This window comes from Cottoperca gobio, chromosome 13 (genome assembly GCF_900634415.1).
Source record: "Cottoperca gobio chromosome 13, fCotGob3.1, whole genome shotgun sequence".
Lineage (NCBI taxonomy): Eukaryota > Metazoa > Chordata > Actinopteri > Perciformes > Bovichtidae > Cottoperca > Cottoperca gobio.
In genome coordinates, this window is record NC_041367.1 from 7,923,602 (window position 1) to 7,940,486 (window position 16,885).

A 16,885-nucleotide genomic window follows, 5' to 3' on the forward strand; every position below is an offset into this window, starting at 1 on the left:
AGATAAAGGGGGATAATAAGCAAGAGAGGACTAAAACATTTGAGGAAAGCATAATCGGGGAAAAAAGGTGAATTTGAGAGGAGAAAATGTTAGAAAGCATCTTTGGAAAAAACAAAACAACAAACACCCCATATTTTTGGCATATCTGTATTAATTTCAATATGTTTGACTAACTTTTTGATTTATATTATTTATGGTTAAAATCGTGTTAAGCTTATGTTCATTTACTTCTAATGAGATGTTTTATGTTTTGATCAGCTCCAAATGAGACCAAATGAAACGAGAATATTTAAAGTGTTAACATATACTGGATGTGTAATGCTAATTGACATTTAATAGCATTCTCTTAATTGATAAGGCATGATATTCAAATTAAAAATATGTGATTATTTAGGTTGTGTGTTTAAAAAAAACAAAAAACAGGCAGGCAGATAATTGGTACAGATTCTGTCGCATCAAGTTAATGTTATTTACAGTATATATCACAAATCACAAATTTCCCTCAGGTGCTTTACAATCTGTGTTATTGAGAAGTGTTGTCCCATCATTTTGGGCTGGTTTGCTCTCACTGAATGTAAATGATATTTGACACTTTGTCAATTAATATGTAATTGAGAAGTGTATAATGTGCAGGGGTAGAAACCCTGCATTAGCCTGGAGGTGTGACTTTACTCAAAGTGCTTCAGATACAACAGTATGTAGGCTTTGTCACTTTGTCTGATCTATGCATAGCACCTTAGCAAATCTTCCTGTCTTTGGAAATGTTCATGCAGAAGTCATGGAATAACAACACCGTGAAAGTTTGTCTTTCCGACACACCGGTGTACACTGGAGGGGCGGACACTGAGTAGATTATACCGTGAGGGGAGGATTCACAAAAGGATTCCGAGGCTTTTACGGCTGCTAATCCTGTGCAAATAAGACAAAAAGAAACTGTGTGATTCTTAAAGCAAACACAAAGGGTGAAGTGCACCCCTAACTGCGCTGCCATGCAAATAGAGTCTCGACACTCCAGTGCTATTTGCATGTATTTAAATGAGGTAATGTGCACACATGCATCCTGCGCAAAATTGGTCCCTTCTATGCAAATAAGCCGCATTCTAAAAACACTTCCATTCACACAGATCAGCGCTAATAGCCACATGCAGTGACAGGGAAATTATTAGCGTCTTCAGAGAGTTGGCGGTAACTGATGCGCAGTTAAAAGGGATGTTAGCTCAAACTAATTTATTCTGGGATGCAGTGACAGTGGCGTCCTGCAAAGTAAAGGAATAAAGCTCCATTATTTTTTTGAAAATACATGCGGAAAGAAGATAATAACAAATAAGATTAGGGAAGTTTGGATGGAAGTGGCACTCGGGCGCAAAAAAAAAGGGCAAATTGCATATATCATTACAGAGAGAGGTTGCAAGTGATGCACACTCGTAGTTTTATCAGTGACCACAATGCATTGAGTGAATTCACCCCTGAGAGTAATGAGGCAGAAAACAATAAGATGTGTATCTGAGTGTTTAATGTACATGGATGTCTATGTGCACACCATTGTTATGTTAGGTCTTCATGTATGCTGGTGTGTGGGGGTGGCAGGTAGAAGCATGCAGGAGCTTCATTGTGTGTGTGTGTGTGTGAGAGAATGTGGTTGTGTCTCTTGGTACATGCAGTAGTTTGAGTTGATTTGCTGAAATGTGACATATTCCAGGTTGTACTGGTTCCTGTCCTGTCACAGTGTCAGTGTGACAGCAGTGCACACAAACACTCACAGACTTTTACCCTTATTGCACTCGGTTTGCTTCATTTCTCTCTGACACGTATATGCACACACAGAGCTACACACAGATCCACACATACACAAAAAAAACAAAACAGAACATTGTGCCACTCTTGGTTTGATCAGTCAGATCATATTGCTCGGCGCTCTCTGTTCAACTGCGTCCACCGTCACTTCAGTTGATGGAGTTGAACTTGGCAGCTTGGTGTAAATCATCCCGACATCGGATCATGAGACAAACCACGGAGAGGGTCGGAAAGAGGGCACGGTAGTGAAGAGCTGTAGTCCAAATGCGGCCTGAAGGTTAGCCTCACCGCTGCTCCAGCTGGTTCTACAGCTGTTGGTAAAGTACACAATGCGATATTAGGTGACAGGCAGAGAGAGGTATGCTGAGAAGGTTTCTTTTGAAGACGTGGAATATACAGAAATACTTAAAGTCTTTAAACCTTTATCACAACTAAACATAGACCAAAGATCAAAGCGCATCGAGCTGAGCCCTACAATTGCTGGGAGGGAAAATAATACACCAGGGAAACACTAAACATAATGTTTGCAGGAGACTGAACTCCATCGTAAAAATATTGTGTGTCAGCCTGTGGGTGTCAGTGTTTAAGTGACACACGACCTGACATGTGTCCCATGCTGTCATCTTGTTGACACAGGAATATTGTGGGTCATGGAATTTGGGTCCCACATGGCTTGAACACAGGACACACAAGATTGCATTGCATTGGCAAATTGCCCTATTGCACTGTTCCTAAAGTATTACTTTAATGTTCTTGCTAGATGCACTTCAGGGTGGATGTAAAAGACCACTGGGAGTACAAATCCTGTCACTGGATCATTAGATTCAAGTGTCAATTGCATGTTGTCTCTGTGGCTAACAGGATTTAATCTCAACCAATAATGATGTAATTCAGTTGCTATTCAGTAAGCTCATCTGCATGATTACAGCCACTGTGGTTGCAGAAGAGGTTCGCTCAGATAGACTACCATCTCCCTTATGTACCTGATTTTCCATCAGCAATGCCCACATCTGGTAGCAGTGATAGCGGCGACTGCCAATATAGCCAAACTGATTAGATTATCACAGTCATTTGACTTATTGCCACTCTACAAAGCACACCATTAAGAGGTATTACTCAATGGCATGCATTTTCTAATTTGGTCGTTCTCGCCAGCCAGTTAAGTGCATAAGTGCATGGGATTTACATAAATATACATGACCAGCACAGAAGCAATGTGGCTGTGTTTCAATGTGGTATTTATGCGCACAGTTCGCTTATTAAGTGTAGTGAATAAGTATTGTCGTACTGTTATTTTGAGCAAAAATGTCATGAATCAGTTGCAATATGTATTGTAACTGTAGACATTATTATAATATGTTTTGGGGACATTCACACCTCAGATGTTCATTTTAAAGTCGGGTATGTAAGGGGAAGTGCATTGAGTGTTTGCGTACTTTGTTGTCACAATAAGGTTATAGTCTAATCGTATTACAGACGAGCTTGTGGCAAGAAATCAACAACAAGGTCAGCTGTGCTGCAGTGTGGTAGTCACTGTAAGACCAGATTTACTTGTGTCCCTCCTGCATCCTCTATGTATATGCATATATATAATGCATATAAGTTGTTCTTGTTTATGAGTTTGTTAAAATAGAAAGAAAACTACGGCATTAGAGGAAGGGTGGTGTGTATGTTTGCTTTCTGTCACGTTTTTCTTTTTCTTTCGGCTATATTTACTGCAACCGTCGGAGATTCTCGGTCACTGCCTTTCTCCTTCTCTCTGTGGGTGGGAGTTGGATACGTATCTTGATTAGATGCTGTTTCTGTTATCTCTCTCAAACTCCACCAGTGGATGAGAAAGACATGGAGAGAGAGAGAGAGAGAGAGTGTGTGTGTGTGTGTGTGCGTGTGTGTGTCGAAGGATGATACAACAGCCAGTGTAGTTCTTGAAATTCCTAGGGCTTTTTTTGTCAGTGTGTAGCAACTCTTTACAAGCCCTTTAGTTAGGATGACTGAGCTGCATATCATGCAATGGGAATAAGAGTGTGTTTACCCTCCGTCTGGCAGAGACGCTAACATGACTTTCCTTGTTTGTTGTTGGGTTTTGAGCAGGTTAAAAGAACACGTTCTCATACGTAACATATTCCATCTATGTAACGCTCTCGCTGTCTTTTCTTCTCTCTGTTTCAGGCTGACCAGTTGATGTTTGCTATGCACTTTGTGAAAGGCATGTACCCTGAACTCTTCCAGGAGAGTGTGAGTATCTTGGTAGATTTTGAATTTGGTTATTAATGATTTCAAAACAATACTGATTTCAGTGACAAATTGCAGATGGCTAACTTTACATTTGGACCTGCCGAATGCTAACACTCCTCTTTGCTGTAGGAATGGGATGTCTTCACTGGATCCATTGTAGGAGAAATGTTTAAGAAAGAGGTAAGTGTGCAGCTTTTCTTCTTGCGAAAACACAGCAATATTTGTGTATTTGACTCACACACACACCTCTCCTCTCCCGACAGGAGTTCCCTTCTTGGATTGATCAGGAGAGGCAAGGAGCGGTGGCCATTTTTAAAGTAAACACAATGATTTACACACAAACACAAAATATGTACAATATTGGAATGTGTGTACAAAAACACAAGCAATTACAGAATAATGCTTAATAATATTTTGACATTTGGATATTTCTAGGAGATGTAAAAGATAATAGCGTAGTGCAACTTAAATAGAATGCCGGTAAAGCGGTCCTTTATCGACATTTTTTTTTCTCACCCTTTTAACTTTTGCCATCCCTCTTTTACAGACTACATTCCCGGCCCTCTACCAGTCCCTGTGTTTGAGTGACTCAGACCTTTGGCTGTCCTTCTCGCAGAGCTCGCAGTGTGAGCAGGAAATCCCATCCTCCATTGCCAAGAAGATTACTCCCTTCCAGCAGGTCAGCTTTCAATCAAAAAACAGTCATTTCATCAGCCAAATGGAACAAGTTATCATAATTTACAGAGTATATCAAAAGTCTACACACACTTTTATGCATATGTTACGTCTGCCAAGAAAGTTACGTTTTAATGTCAAATTATTTGATTGTTTCTATGTCAGTCAGCAGATTTCAGTGAAGTCCGTTGTAAAGTTAGTGCGAGGGTCAGGGAAGAACTGATTAGGCTTTGGTGCAGATAGCGCCGCCATTCATAAAGCACATTTCATGTTGTCTCGCAAAACATTGTTCCAAGATGTAAACGTTCAGCATCGTGCACCCCCATTTCTGTTAAAACAGATTGTTTGCTACTTTTGATCACCACTCGTTCCAAACAATTTAATGAGTTTTTTATACAGCACATTGTTTTTATATTTATTTTCCTATGGCCTATATTGCTCAAACTCGCGTGACTTTTATGCACGTTGTGCAGCTGCAACACATTTAATGTTATTTTGCCTGTTGAAGGTGCAACGACTTGAATTTTGCAGAATTCATCCTCCTGTACGAAACCTAATACAACAACAGTATTTATGCCAAAGAACACTATTGATATTGTCTATCACTGAGTCTATTAATACATTTAGAGGATATGGCAGCTGGGCAGAGACGTGTCCTCTCTAAATCCTTCATAGTTATTACTCTGATGGCTGAAATGACATTCCATTAAATCTATTGTTTTTTTCCCCCCCCACTATTAAGGAGAAGACGTGATATGAACAGAAATAAAGCGGTTCAGTTGTGCCCTTGAGCTCACCCTGCACATGTGGTTTGAGATTTAATAAAGATTTAGCTAATCTCATTTCAAAGCATGAACAAGACAGAAGCCACTTGTCACACAGATTGACTTCATTTACTTTGTAGATTGTGTTTGATAATGAGTATGCATCTTTTATGGGTATGTATTTTAGTTCGATATGAGTGGGATTGACTTTCTGTGATATATGTTGTTTCTTTCTTCCCCTTTGTCTCTCCGCTCTCCTCTCTCCCCCACAGCTGTTGTTGGTTCAGGCAGTCAGACCGGACCGACTGCAGAGTGCCATGGCAGCATTTGCCACCCAGACCCTGGGTAAGTGTTTTTTCAATCAATGTTGCATAAGTGGGCTGGAGTTAAACTCACTACAGTTCTACTTACATAGACCAGGAATCACACTAAAAGCACTTATTATTCACAATTCCCCACAACACTGACACAAAGTAAATCTCATTCACAATAACATCACGCTTCCCACCGGGCACCTAGCCGTTCTGCAAATGGGTCTCATCTTCATTGATATTTTAAAGGGTTTTCTCTTCTTTCCTCTAACTTGCTCAGAGTATCACAAGAATGAATATACACATTTAACTCCTTGTGCACAGCTGTTAAGTGTATCGCAGATGTCAAAAGTAAACAAACAACAAATAAACTGAAGCTGGGTTCGATGAGCTGTTGGAAACTGTGAACAACAAAGCTTTTGTTTGTTCTGATGACGGTTCAGTAAATATTTTCCCTTCAGAATTTGAGTGTGAATAATGAGTTGCAAACTTCACAAACGACTAGACCCTCTTTTACCACTTTTGCTTCTGCACTCCTTCTGCTCCACAGAAAGATGCTTTGTTTTTTCACGAGCACCTTCTGCCTTCTAACTCCACTCGAGCAAAAACATTCTCTTACACAGCTTCTTCTTCTGGATCTGTGAGTCAAACTTGTCCACTTCACATCATGTTTTTTTTTTCATGATAGTCATCTCCATCCTTTCTATATATGTGAGTGAATGCCACATACACACACACACACACACACACACACACACACACACACACACACACACACACACGTGCACACACACTTCTCTGTTCTCATTTTACATTGTCTCTCTTTCTGACACACCGACACAAACACAATCATGCACTTCGACACACACACACACACACACACACACACACACACACACACACACACACACACAGTTGTGATGTTGCTCGAGAGTGGTTAGTTTATTGTGCTTAATGAGCCCATTCATTCAGTCCAGATAATCCTAATGGCGTGTTGGCTTCTGTCTGCACTATCTGGGATGCTGCTAATTGATGTCAGGTGAAACTAATATGCAGCTTTTAATGTATGTGTATGAAACTCATTTTCAGTTGTGTGTGTGCTTTGTGACAAGACATGCTAATTGGCTTCTGATGGTTTTAGGTTTAGAGGTTCTGCTTTTGTTAGCTATGTAGGATTGTTTTTGTTTGTGTGGACAAGAGCATGTGCATTAATCTGTCCATCAATGTCAGCTTTTTAATTTTATTTTGAGTGCGAGTGTGTGTATGTGTTTCGCTGTTTTTGAGCTGCTCACAATCCAGTTAACCGCGAATCCCAAAACAAATTTTCCAGGCAATTTAGCTTGTAAAAAAGAGAAAAAACAAAGTTGACTCTGATTTAGAAAATGTACCAAATAAAACCACGTGGAACACATTTAATACACACATTAACACACAGCCTCAGCTGACCCCTCTGAAGCGTTCCTTGCATATTCTGGGTTTGTCTGCCTCTCTGATCATCTCATTGGAAATATTAAATGGTCTTCCTAATTTCCCATTAAAATAGTTAACATCAACCTTCATAACAGCTTACATTACACAACATTTATAATATAAATAAAGGTTTCAGTTTTAGTCAATTCAGTTTTTTATTATGAATACAAGAACACACTTTATTACCCTTTGCTCGCTGGTCCTGTACTTATACAGTATACCAAATACACATGTTTTAAAAAGCCTTACTGGGTGTGTCAACCTTTAGGGAAATCTATGTGCTTTGGCCGTCAGCATCTTTTTCATGTGAATATTCATTATTGAATAAACAAGAACTCAAGGCCAAACATTCCTTATTTTAATGAGAAAATTCTCGCAAAAGAGAATTTTATGTTTTGGTCTTCCAATAGTTTTTAACAGTAAAGTAAACCTGTATGAGTCCAATTGATTAAGTAAACTTAACAGGAACAATTCAGATAATAATTGTTACATGAAATATGACTGAGAGTCTACAGTCAAGCTAGCAGCTCTTGTTAAACATGTTTTCCTCTGTTCACCTTCTTATTGTAGCATGTTAGCATGCTAACATTTGCTAATTAGCACTTAACACAAAATACAACTAAGGCTGATGTTGTTACTTTAGTTTTGCAGGTCTTTTATCACAAACAACAAATCAAACCTTTGACTTGCTGATGGTGGACTGGCAACAGACTGACATTTCCCATTTCCATCAGCAAACTGCTTACACTTTACTTTTGACAAAGTGTTCTGTAGAATTGATCTGTCCCATTGTGATTCATTTAAATAAAAAGCCTGCCCCGTGTGAGGATTGAACTCACGACCTTCAGATTATGAGACTGACACGCTGCCAACTGCGCCAACGAGGCCTGGGAAATGTGTGTTGTGCTTCTTCTTCACATCACTTGTCACAGCAACTCAGTCCATCCATCCAAAAGTATATCTATTTTCTGCAGTGTATCCAGGCCACGCCGCGGTTGCAGCAGGCAGCAAGGTCTCTCCAGCATGTTCTGGGTCTAAGAGTCTGTGGACTTTTTGTCCACCGATACGAAGGAGCAGCCGCTCTGGTCTGTGCTCCCTTCAGTTGTCTGAGCTCCTTGCCCTATCTCAAAGGGTGAGCCCAGTCACCCTACAGGGGAAACTCATTTTGGCCGCGTGTATCTGCGATGCCTACTGCACCAACGAGGCCTTAAAAAGTGTGCAGAGTGAAAAAAAAAAATCTGAGCAATTAGATAGAAAATGTTAATCGATTGACAGCCCTAATATAAATATAACTGACTGTGACAAATGGGCATATGATATCATCTTAAATTGAATTTGTATCATGGCATACTTTGTGATATCAGCAAATATCGTATTGTTGTCCAAAGAAACTATATAATATTGTATCGTGATGAAACAATTCACACCTCTATATATATTTGCTTGTTCTGCAGCTTCCGACCGCTTGCTAAACCTTGCAAAGACCTCACATATTGTGAGACTGACATATAACGAGGCCACAAAAGTCCTTTCAGTTAAGGAAAAAAGACCCTAAAAGAATAACAATTCAGATTGTAAACTCAATAACAACAATGTATCTGCACACTAAACTATTCACACAAAGGCCAAAATCAATCCTAGGTGCTTTGTGTCATGACCCAGCACTAAAGCAAGGGGGTGGGGTGGGGTGGGCTGGGTGGGGGGGCAATAGGTCGAAGGAATACAATGCTAAGAATGTAAAAAAAAAAAAGTTTCAGTTTATCCAGCGGTGAATGTGTGTGCATGGATGAGTGTGAGGTATTGTGTCAGGGACTTACACTGGACAGCGTAAAACAAACAAAGAAGAGCGGGAGTGGTGCTGAACTGAGGGAGGCACACCCAATAATGAAACATCACTTTTGAGACCTTTTTACATTTTATAAACAACTCAATGGTTTTCATTCTATGCACATTTACCATAAACAGCTGGTAACTTTCTGGGTTTTGTTTTATCATCATAGCAAATGTCTTTAAAACACCTGCCCCGTGTGAGGCTTGAACTCACGACCTTCAGATTATGAGACTGACGCGCTGCCTACTGCGCCAACGAGGCTTCAAAAGTCACAATCCGTGATTCAGACCAGTTGTCACAACAATTTTGTGTATCTGAGCAACTCATTTATTCCATCCATCGTCCATTGAAGGAAACACAAGACTAAGAATATAACTACAACAAAATAAATAATAATGCAGTCCATGTGGTAGTCGGTTTAATCAGTGGTAAATGTGTATGCATGGATGAGTGTGAGGTATTGTGTCAGGGACTTACACTGGACAGCGTAAAACAAACAAAGAAGAGCGGGAGTGGTGCTGAACTGAGGGAGGCACACCCAATAATGAAACATCACTTTTGAGACCTTTTTACATTTTATAAACAACTCAATGGTTTTCATTCTATGCACATTTACCATAAACAGCTGGTAACTTTCTGGGTTTTGTTTTATCATCATAGCAAATGTCTTTAAAACACCTGCCCCGTGTGAGGCTTGAACTCACGACCTTCAGATTATGAGACTGACGCGCTGCCTACTGCGCCAACGAGGCTTCAAAAGTCACAATCCGTGATTCAGACCAGTTGTCACAACAATTTTGTGTATCTGAGCAACTCATTTATTCCATCCATCGTCCATTGAAGGAAACACAAGACTAAGAATATAACTACAACAAAATAAATAATAATGCAGTCCATGTGGTAGTCGGTTTAATCAGTGGTAAATGTGTATGCATGGATGAGTGTGAGGTATTGTGTCAGGGACTTACACTGGACAGCGTAAAACAAACAAAGAAGAGCGGGAGTGGTGCTGAACTGAGGGAGGCACACCCAATAATGAAACATCACTTTTGAGACCTTTTTACATTTTATAAACAACTCAATGGTTTTCATTCTATGCACATTTACCATAAACAGCTGGTAACTTTCTGGGTTTTGTTTTATCATCATAGCAAATGTCTTTAAAACACCTGCCCCGTGTGAGGCTTGAACTCACGACCTTCAGATTATGAGACTGACGCGCTGCCTACTGCGCCAACGAGGCTTCAAAAGTCACAATCCGTGATTCAGACCAGTTGTCACAACAATTTTGTGTATCTGAGCAACTCATTTATTCCATCCATCGTCCATTGAAGGAAACACAAGACTAAGAATATAACTACAACAAAATAAATAATAATGCAGTCCATGCGGTAGTCGGTTAAATCAGTGGTAAATGTGGGTGCATGGATGACTGTGAAGGTGAGGTGTTGACATCCCGACAGCATCACACTCAGCTGCAAACAGCCCCAGTGCGTGCTGAAGGTTACGCTGCCTACTGCGCCAACAAGGCTTGAAAAATTGTGCATTTTGATTCAGAGTAGTTGACACAAGGATAACCGATGACATGGGATAACCATGGCAGAGCCCAACACCCACTGAAAGCATGTTGGACTTCTTGCCAATAATATGGACGTGGCTGTCACTCTGGTTAGGACCTAATGGCTCTTAGCAACGTCAATAAAACACCTGCCCCGTGTGAGGCTCGAATTTCAGATTACGAGACTGACGCGCTGCCTACTGCGCCAAAGAGGCTCAGAAATGTGAGCAGTGTGATTGAGATTTGTTTGAGATGTCTGAGCAATTGAGCAACTCAGTCCATCCAAAAGACCATCCATTTTCTGCATCTTATTATATGGGAGCAGGCTAAGCAAGGTTATCTAACAGGAAGCGACAAGGAGGCATCCTTACCACATGTCTGAACCACCTCAACGAGCTACTTTCGCCCAAAGGAGCAATCCACCGTTTCTCAGCAAAAAAACCATGGCCTCAGACTGTGAGGTGAGGTTTTGACATCTCGACAGCTCGACTGCAAACCGCCCAAGTGCGTGCTGAAGGTCGCGGACTGATAAAGCCAATAAAACTACATCATATGGAAACAGCAGAGAAGCAATTATGATGTCCCCAAACCCGACCACTCCCCCCATAAAAATCTCAGAATCAGTGACAAGGGATAAACCCTGGCAGAGCCCAACACCCACTGACCTCTTGCCAAGAATACAGACATAGCTGTCACTCTGGTTATTCTCTGGTCATTCCGGACCGAATTGCTCGAAGTAACAGTAATAAAACACCTGCCCCGTGTGAGGCTCGAACTCACGACCTTCAGATTATGAGACTGACGCGCTGCCTACTGCGCCAACGAGGCCTGGAAAATATCCAAGTTGGATTCATACAATTTGTCACAGTTAAAACAGGGCAGTAACTTCATTTTTTAATACTATTTCTGCCTACTGTGACAACTATCCAGTGAGAGCTCTTCTCACATATTACATGGTGAGCAATAACCATTTAACTTTACAGTTCATTCTTAACCTCAGATATAACAAAACAAAACGTCCAAGAACAACCGTCTATTCATGTGTCTTCCCTGTCGGATTTAAAACACCCTGTGTGAGGCTCGAACTCTCGGCATTGAGATTATGAGGCTGACGCGCTCATTTTCAAATCTTTCACTACAACAATTGGCACACCACTTTTGACAGAACGTTTTTGTCTCCACTATTCTATATTGATGTGATGTGATATCTTCTCACAAGAGAAAACTGTCTCAGTTGTCAATTGGACATTTAAAAGAGCCCCAGCTAATAGATGTGGTTACCAGAAAGGATGGAAGGGAGAAGATATAGACGGAGAAGGAGAGAGCACTTTTGTGAGCCAGAATACTTTGGCTGCCTTGCTTCCTACTGATAGCAAAATCTCTATTGACTGAAACTCTGTGTCAGCTGTTGTGCAGCTGGCACAGAGTGCTAATAATAATACTGGCTCATTGAGGGGCACACTCCAGCCTTTGTGTGTGCCTATCTGTATATCGGTGTTGCTCGGTGTCCATCGAATCTATCTCTCCATCTTTGAAGGTGCGTGTGATATTTGCACCACACTGACTGTGTAGTAACTTTTTACAGTTCATTATTTCTTGTTTCCACGTAATGCGTTGTCTAAAACATCTGCCCTGCGGTAGGCTCAGACTACCAGTCTTCAGATTATGAGATCTGCACCAATGAGGCTGTGAGAGCTATTGTCAAACATAGGAAACGTGAAACAATAACCATTCAGGATGAGACTCCATCCTTTTTCTTTTTCAAATGTGTTTGTCTAGGTGTCTTTGTTAAATGGGACTATCTGTACTCCTGAGTGTGTGGGTGTGGACAGCCCAGCTCTCATATTCTTTAAAGGTATGTGTCTGTGTTTCCATTTGAGCTAATTCCCCCAAAAGCACAACTGACACTTTTTTCTCTTCTTGTTCATCTGTGGGCAGTTCTAATAACAAACACACACACACACACACACACACACACACACGCTTTCCTGATAAAGAGATAGTCCTCACACTTCTTGAACGCCAAGTGAACCCATTGACGGAGGTGTAGTGTGTACAAGTGCATGATGTGGGTGAGAGTGTGTGTCTGAAAGAGAGAGAGAGACAGACAGATTAAAAAAAGGAACAGGGGAGAAGAAGATTTTGTGTGTATGTGTATGTGTTTTTGGCAGTAAATCAGTATGCTAATGAGGCATGGTCTGTAATCCTCTTTACAGCTAATCTCGCTCAATCCCCCCAGTCCAGGCCTGGGCACTGCTCACGCACACAGGCATGCCTGGGTGAACACAGCCACGCACGCACGCACGCACACACACACACGCACACACACACACACACACACACACACACACACACACACACACACACACACACACACACACTCACACTGGCTTGCTCTCTCTACTTTTCAAAAATACAAACCCTCTTTCAAATATGCATGAAAAGCATCTCTACTTGTCTTTCAGTTCTTCTTCTTCTTCTTCTTAAAATTCATCAAACCAAGAAGATTGTAATTGTAAGTGTTGTGTGCGACCAAGGGTCTGCTTAATAATTATTAATCAGTTGGTGTTTTCCCTCCACTGAACTATAGGGAGACTGTTGCACTGCCTCTTTGTTCGCTCCTTTTTGCCCTGATTGTGTGTCATAAAAGCCAAGGTGAACTTTGATATTCACAGACAGAGGATGCTGGATTGCAGCACGAATACTGATTACTTGCCCATGTCAGAGTTGTGTACGTATTTGTGCACGCGCACATTCTGTAAATGCTTTTTTGCAGTCAGACCAGATCACAAGCCATGTGGTCAGATGATTGTTTTTCGTAGTGTTGCCATGGTGAAGCAGCAAAAGGTCGCTCTGAGGTGTTCTCTACCAAGACCTTGTGCGCATGCATGTATGTGTACTACTAGTGCAGCAGATTTAATTTGGCAGCAGAAACCAAAAGAATGTTCAGGCTGAGGCTGAGGCTGAGGCTAAGGCGGAGTGTGTGCGTGTGTGTGTGCGTGCGTGTGTGTGCGCGCGCGCGTGTGTGTGTGTGTGTGTGTGTGTGTGTGTGTGTGTGTGTGTGTGTGTGTGTGTGTGTGTGTGTGTGTGTGTGTGTGTGTGCAAGAGATATCTGCTGATACATGTGTGAATAACGTCACAGCGGAATTTCTTCCACAACCACTCACACTGTGTGAGCCTTTAACCGCTGCTTGTGTGTCACTATTAACCCATATCTGATATATCATTCATGATATTACAGCAGGATTAGAGCCTAATGCACAAATGCAGACACACACACACATACACACACACACACACACTTAGGCGCATATACAAAGAGCCTGGCTTCTCGACACCAGGAGGCTGACAAGGTATTCTTCTATGTGTGATGAATACTGCTGCATACCTAGCACTCAGTATGCACAGCACATCTCGCTCCTAATCTCTTTCACTCTGTCTCTTCCTCTTGTGCCCTCTCTCTTTCTTTCTCCATCAATGCCTCTCTTCTGCTCTCCCTCTTCTTCTACCTTCTATTTTCCCCAATCTCCCGCCCCCCCGGATGTATACCCCCCCCCCTCCTGTTCATGCCCTCCCTTTTGTCTTCCTGTCATCTTTTCCCGCTTTATTTGCCTCCCCTTCCTGGGTCTCCTTCTTTCTCATCTCCCCTCTGAAAATGCCCGCTCACTGCTTGTTTTTGCCTTTTATATGTCCTTCCCTGGTGAACCCTCTCTGTGCAGACTATCCAGTCACTTTGAGTGTCATACCAACTTTAAATGCAATGTTGAAACGCTCTTCACAGATATGTCTTTCACACCCTTCATTCTCCTCTTATCTCCCACTCCTCTTCTCTGCAGGTATGAAAGAGCTCTCGCCCCCTCCTCTGAACCTGCGCCGTCTCTACACTGAGACATTAGAATGGGAGCCGGTGTTGATCATCAGCTCTCCAGGGGCAGACCCGTCCCAGGAGCTTGCGGAACTAGCGGCAGAAACCGTGGGCAGGGACAACTATCATGAGGTAGAGTCTAACAGGATTAAATGGGAGAAGTTATAGCAGATTAAAAAAGGCCAATGAAATATCTTCAAAAGAATACCAAGATCAGATCTACAGAGCAGTTTATTGTGCATCTAAGTGAGAGCGCTACAGCTTGTTGAAGGTTTTATTGGAACACAGTTTTGAGGCATAGCTCTTGATTTAATCACTTTTAATAAATTCAAGACGGCAAGACATGTGAGAAAACTGCCCTTGCACTTGACAGTCCTGCAGCACCTGCAGTTGTTCAACATGTGGTTAATACAGCTATTCTAGAACAATGCTGATGTTTCTTTTGTAACTATCAACACATTCACACAAAGAAATGTCTCTTACCAACACGTAGTGTCTGTGTAATCAAAGCCTGCTACACGGTAGCCTCTGCACACCACCCTGTCCCCCTCCACTGTCTTTAAAGAGCCATCCCATTGACTGAGTGTGACATGTTCCTTCATTACAGTTTCAGTTGTATTTCCAAGAACGTTTGGCTTATCCTTTTTTTCTTCATTGTTTAGTATGCAAACCTTCCCACAGTTCTCTCACAGTTTTACCACTCACATTTATTTGACTATGTACAGAAGCTAATATGAATTATATATTTAGATAACAGAAAATACATATTTTTCCATTGTAGCGCTCAACGGGAACACGCTGCGTTCCACACATAATGGGTGCTGAATCTAACTTTACTTTAGGTCAAATCAGTTACATATAAATGTAAATCTGATTAATTATGAGTCATTATTCTCTATGTGGGGACTCTATTGATAAAAATCACATTGGGAATCACAGTTTTGCAAGTATTTCATTGTTCCTTCACTAAGGAGAGAGATGAATTCAAATATTCAATCTAATTATCTGCCCCCTAACTTCTGAGAAATTACAATGTAGAATCAAATTTTCCATCCCACTGCTTCAGTTTCTCACCCCCCACCCCCCACCCCCCCCTCCTGCCTCCCCCACGCCCTCTGTGTGTCTAGATCTCCATGGGTCAGGGACAGGCTGATGTGGCCTTAGCTACCCTCAGAGAATGTTCCCGAAATGGAGAATGGCTTTGCCTGAAAAACCTTCACCTTGTCACTACATGGCTACCGCTCCTGGAAAAAGTAGGTACTCTGTGTGTAAGATCTGTATGTGTGGTAGGGGCCAAGGGCCAGGTTTTGTGAGTGTGTGTGTGTGTGTGTGTGTGTGTGTGTGCGGGTATCTGTGTTTGTGCTTTTTGTTTGAGAGGTCATGTGTACTCTTCTGCATATCTCTAATTATTTAGTAATAGCACATACAAACGTCCCTTATTGATCAATTCAGAGAGAGACGGATCAAATTCTACAGGGATGCTGTATGTTTGGATAATGATGTGTGTCTGTCCACCGCCATATTGAATTTAGCAGCATTGCATTAACATTTATTGTAAAATGATATTACACTGCACCTTGGATTTGTGCAAAGCCAGTTGTGCGCCAGGGGCCGTGGGTAGGGAAAGGCAAATCCCAAAAGATAAGCATGTAGTTCAAATACATGATGAAATGATCCAGCTGGGGGACAGTAACCAAAACTAATATGATAAATCCATCATAAGACTTCCACAGTTAAAAAAAGAAACACCTTTTCACATAATCTCAAGGCCACAGCACCGGGTAGAGTTTGGGGTCAGGTTTGGTCAGTGTATAGGGCCCGGAGGATGTTGTGTACTTAGAGTGTGTGTGTGTGTGTGTGTGTGTGTAATTCCTTGTTTCACCCTGCTGGTGAGTGTTTATCTATAATATTACAACACTGCTACAAACAAACACAAGAACCAAGGAACACAAGAACACATCCTGCTGGCTGCCCACATTTCCATATCTAAAATTACCTTCTGTCCTTTGCCTGCATTTACGTGTGTGTGTGTGTGTGTGTGTGTGTGCCCTGGGGTTAGCCTGAGATCCTTCCTGTCCAGAGTTGTCGGTGTTCCCGGTGTGACTTAAACCACAGCTTAACAGTTCCCCTCTCCTCACCTCTCTCTTTTCTCTCCTCCTCGTATTTAATTTTGTACTTTGTCCCTTGCTTTTCTCCACTTGTTTCCACCTCTATATCCTCGGCTATCTTCTCAACACTCCCTCATATTGTATAACTAAAACTCTCTTTCTCTTTGTCACTGTTTCACTGTCTCGCTCGTTGCCCAACAACCGATGAGGTTGTGGTCTCGGCAGTCGAGCTTGAAATGAAAAACTGACGGGACAAGGGTGGGGGAGGCAATGA

The 16,885-nt window shown here is 41.7% G+C and overlaps 1 protein-coding gene and 5 non-coding genes across 6 annotated transcripts in view; 1 reads left to right on the forward strand and 5 right to left on the reverse strand.

The window, feature by feature from the left end:
* dync2h1 (dynein cytoplasmic 2 heavy chain 1) overlaps positions 1–16,885 on the forward strand; it is a 106,070-nt gene that overhangs the window by 61,129 nt on the left and 28,056 nt on the right. The window contains 7 exon segments of the mRNA XM_029446704.1: positions 3,964–4,029; positions 4,159–4,209; positions 4,293–4,346; positions 4,577–4,708; positions 5,741–5,813; positions 14,475–14,635; positions 15,631–15,756. Coding sequence (XP_029302564.1) covers positions 3,964–4,029; positions 4,159–4,209; positions 4,293–4,346; positions 4,577–4,708; positions 5,741–5,813; positions 14,475–14,635; positions 15,631–15,756 — 663 coding nt within the window.
* Positions 8,064–8,136, reverse strand: trnam-cau (transfer RNA methionine (anticodon CAU)). Its single transcript has one exon. It is a non-coding gene; the product is annotated as a tRNA-Met (tRNA).
* Positions 9,269–9,341, reverse strand: trnam-cau (transfer RNA methionine (anticodon CAU)). Its single transcript has one exon. It is a non-coding gene; the product is annotated as a tRNA-Met (tRNA).
* trnam-cau (transfer RNA methionine (anticodon CAU)) lies at positions 9,760–9,832 on the reverse strand. Its single transcript has one exon. It is a non-coding gene; the product is annotated as a tRNA-Met (tRNA).
* On the reverse strand, positions 10,251–10,323 carry trnam-cau (transfer RNA methionine (anticodon CAU)). Its single transcript has one exon. It is a non-coding gene; the product is annotated as a tRNA-Met (tRNA).
* On the reverse strand, positions 11,394–11,466 carry trnam-cau (transfer RNA methionine (anticodon CAU)). The gene has a single exon. It is a non-coding gene; the product is annotated as a tRNA-Met (tRNA).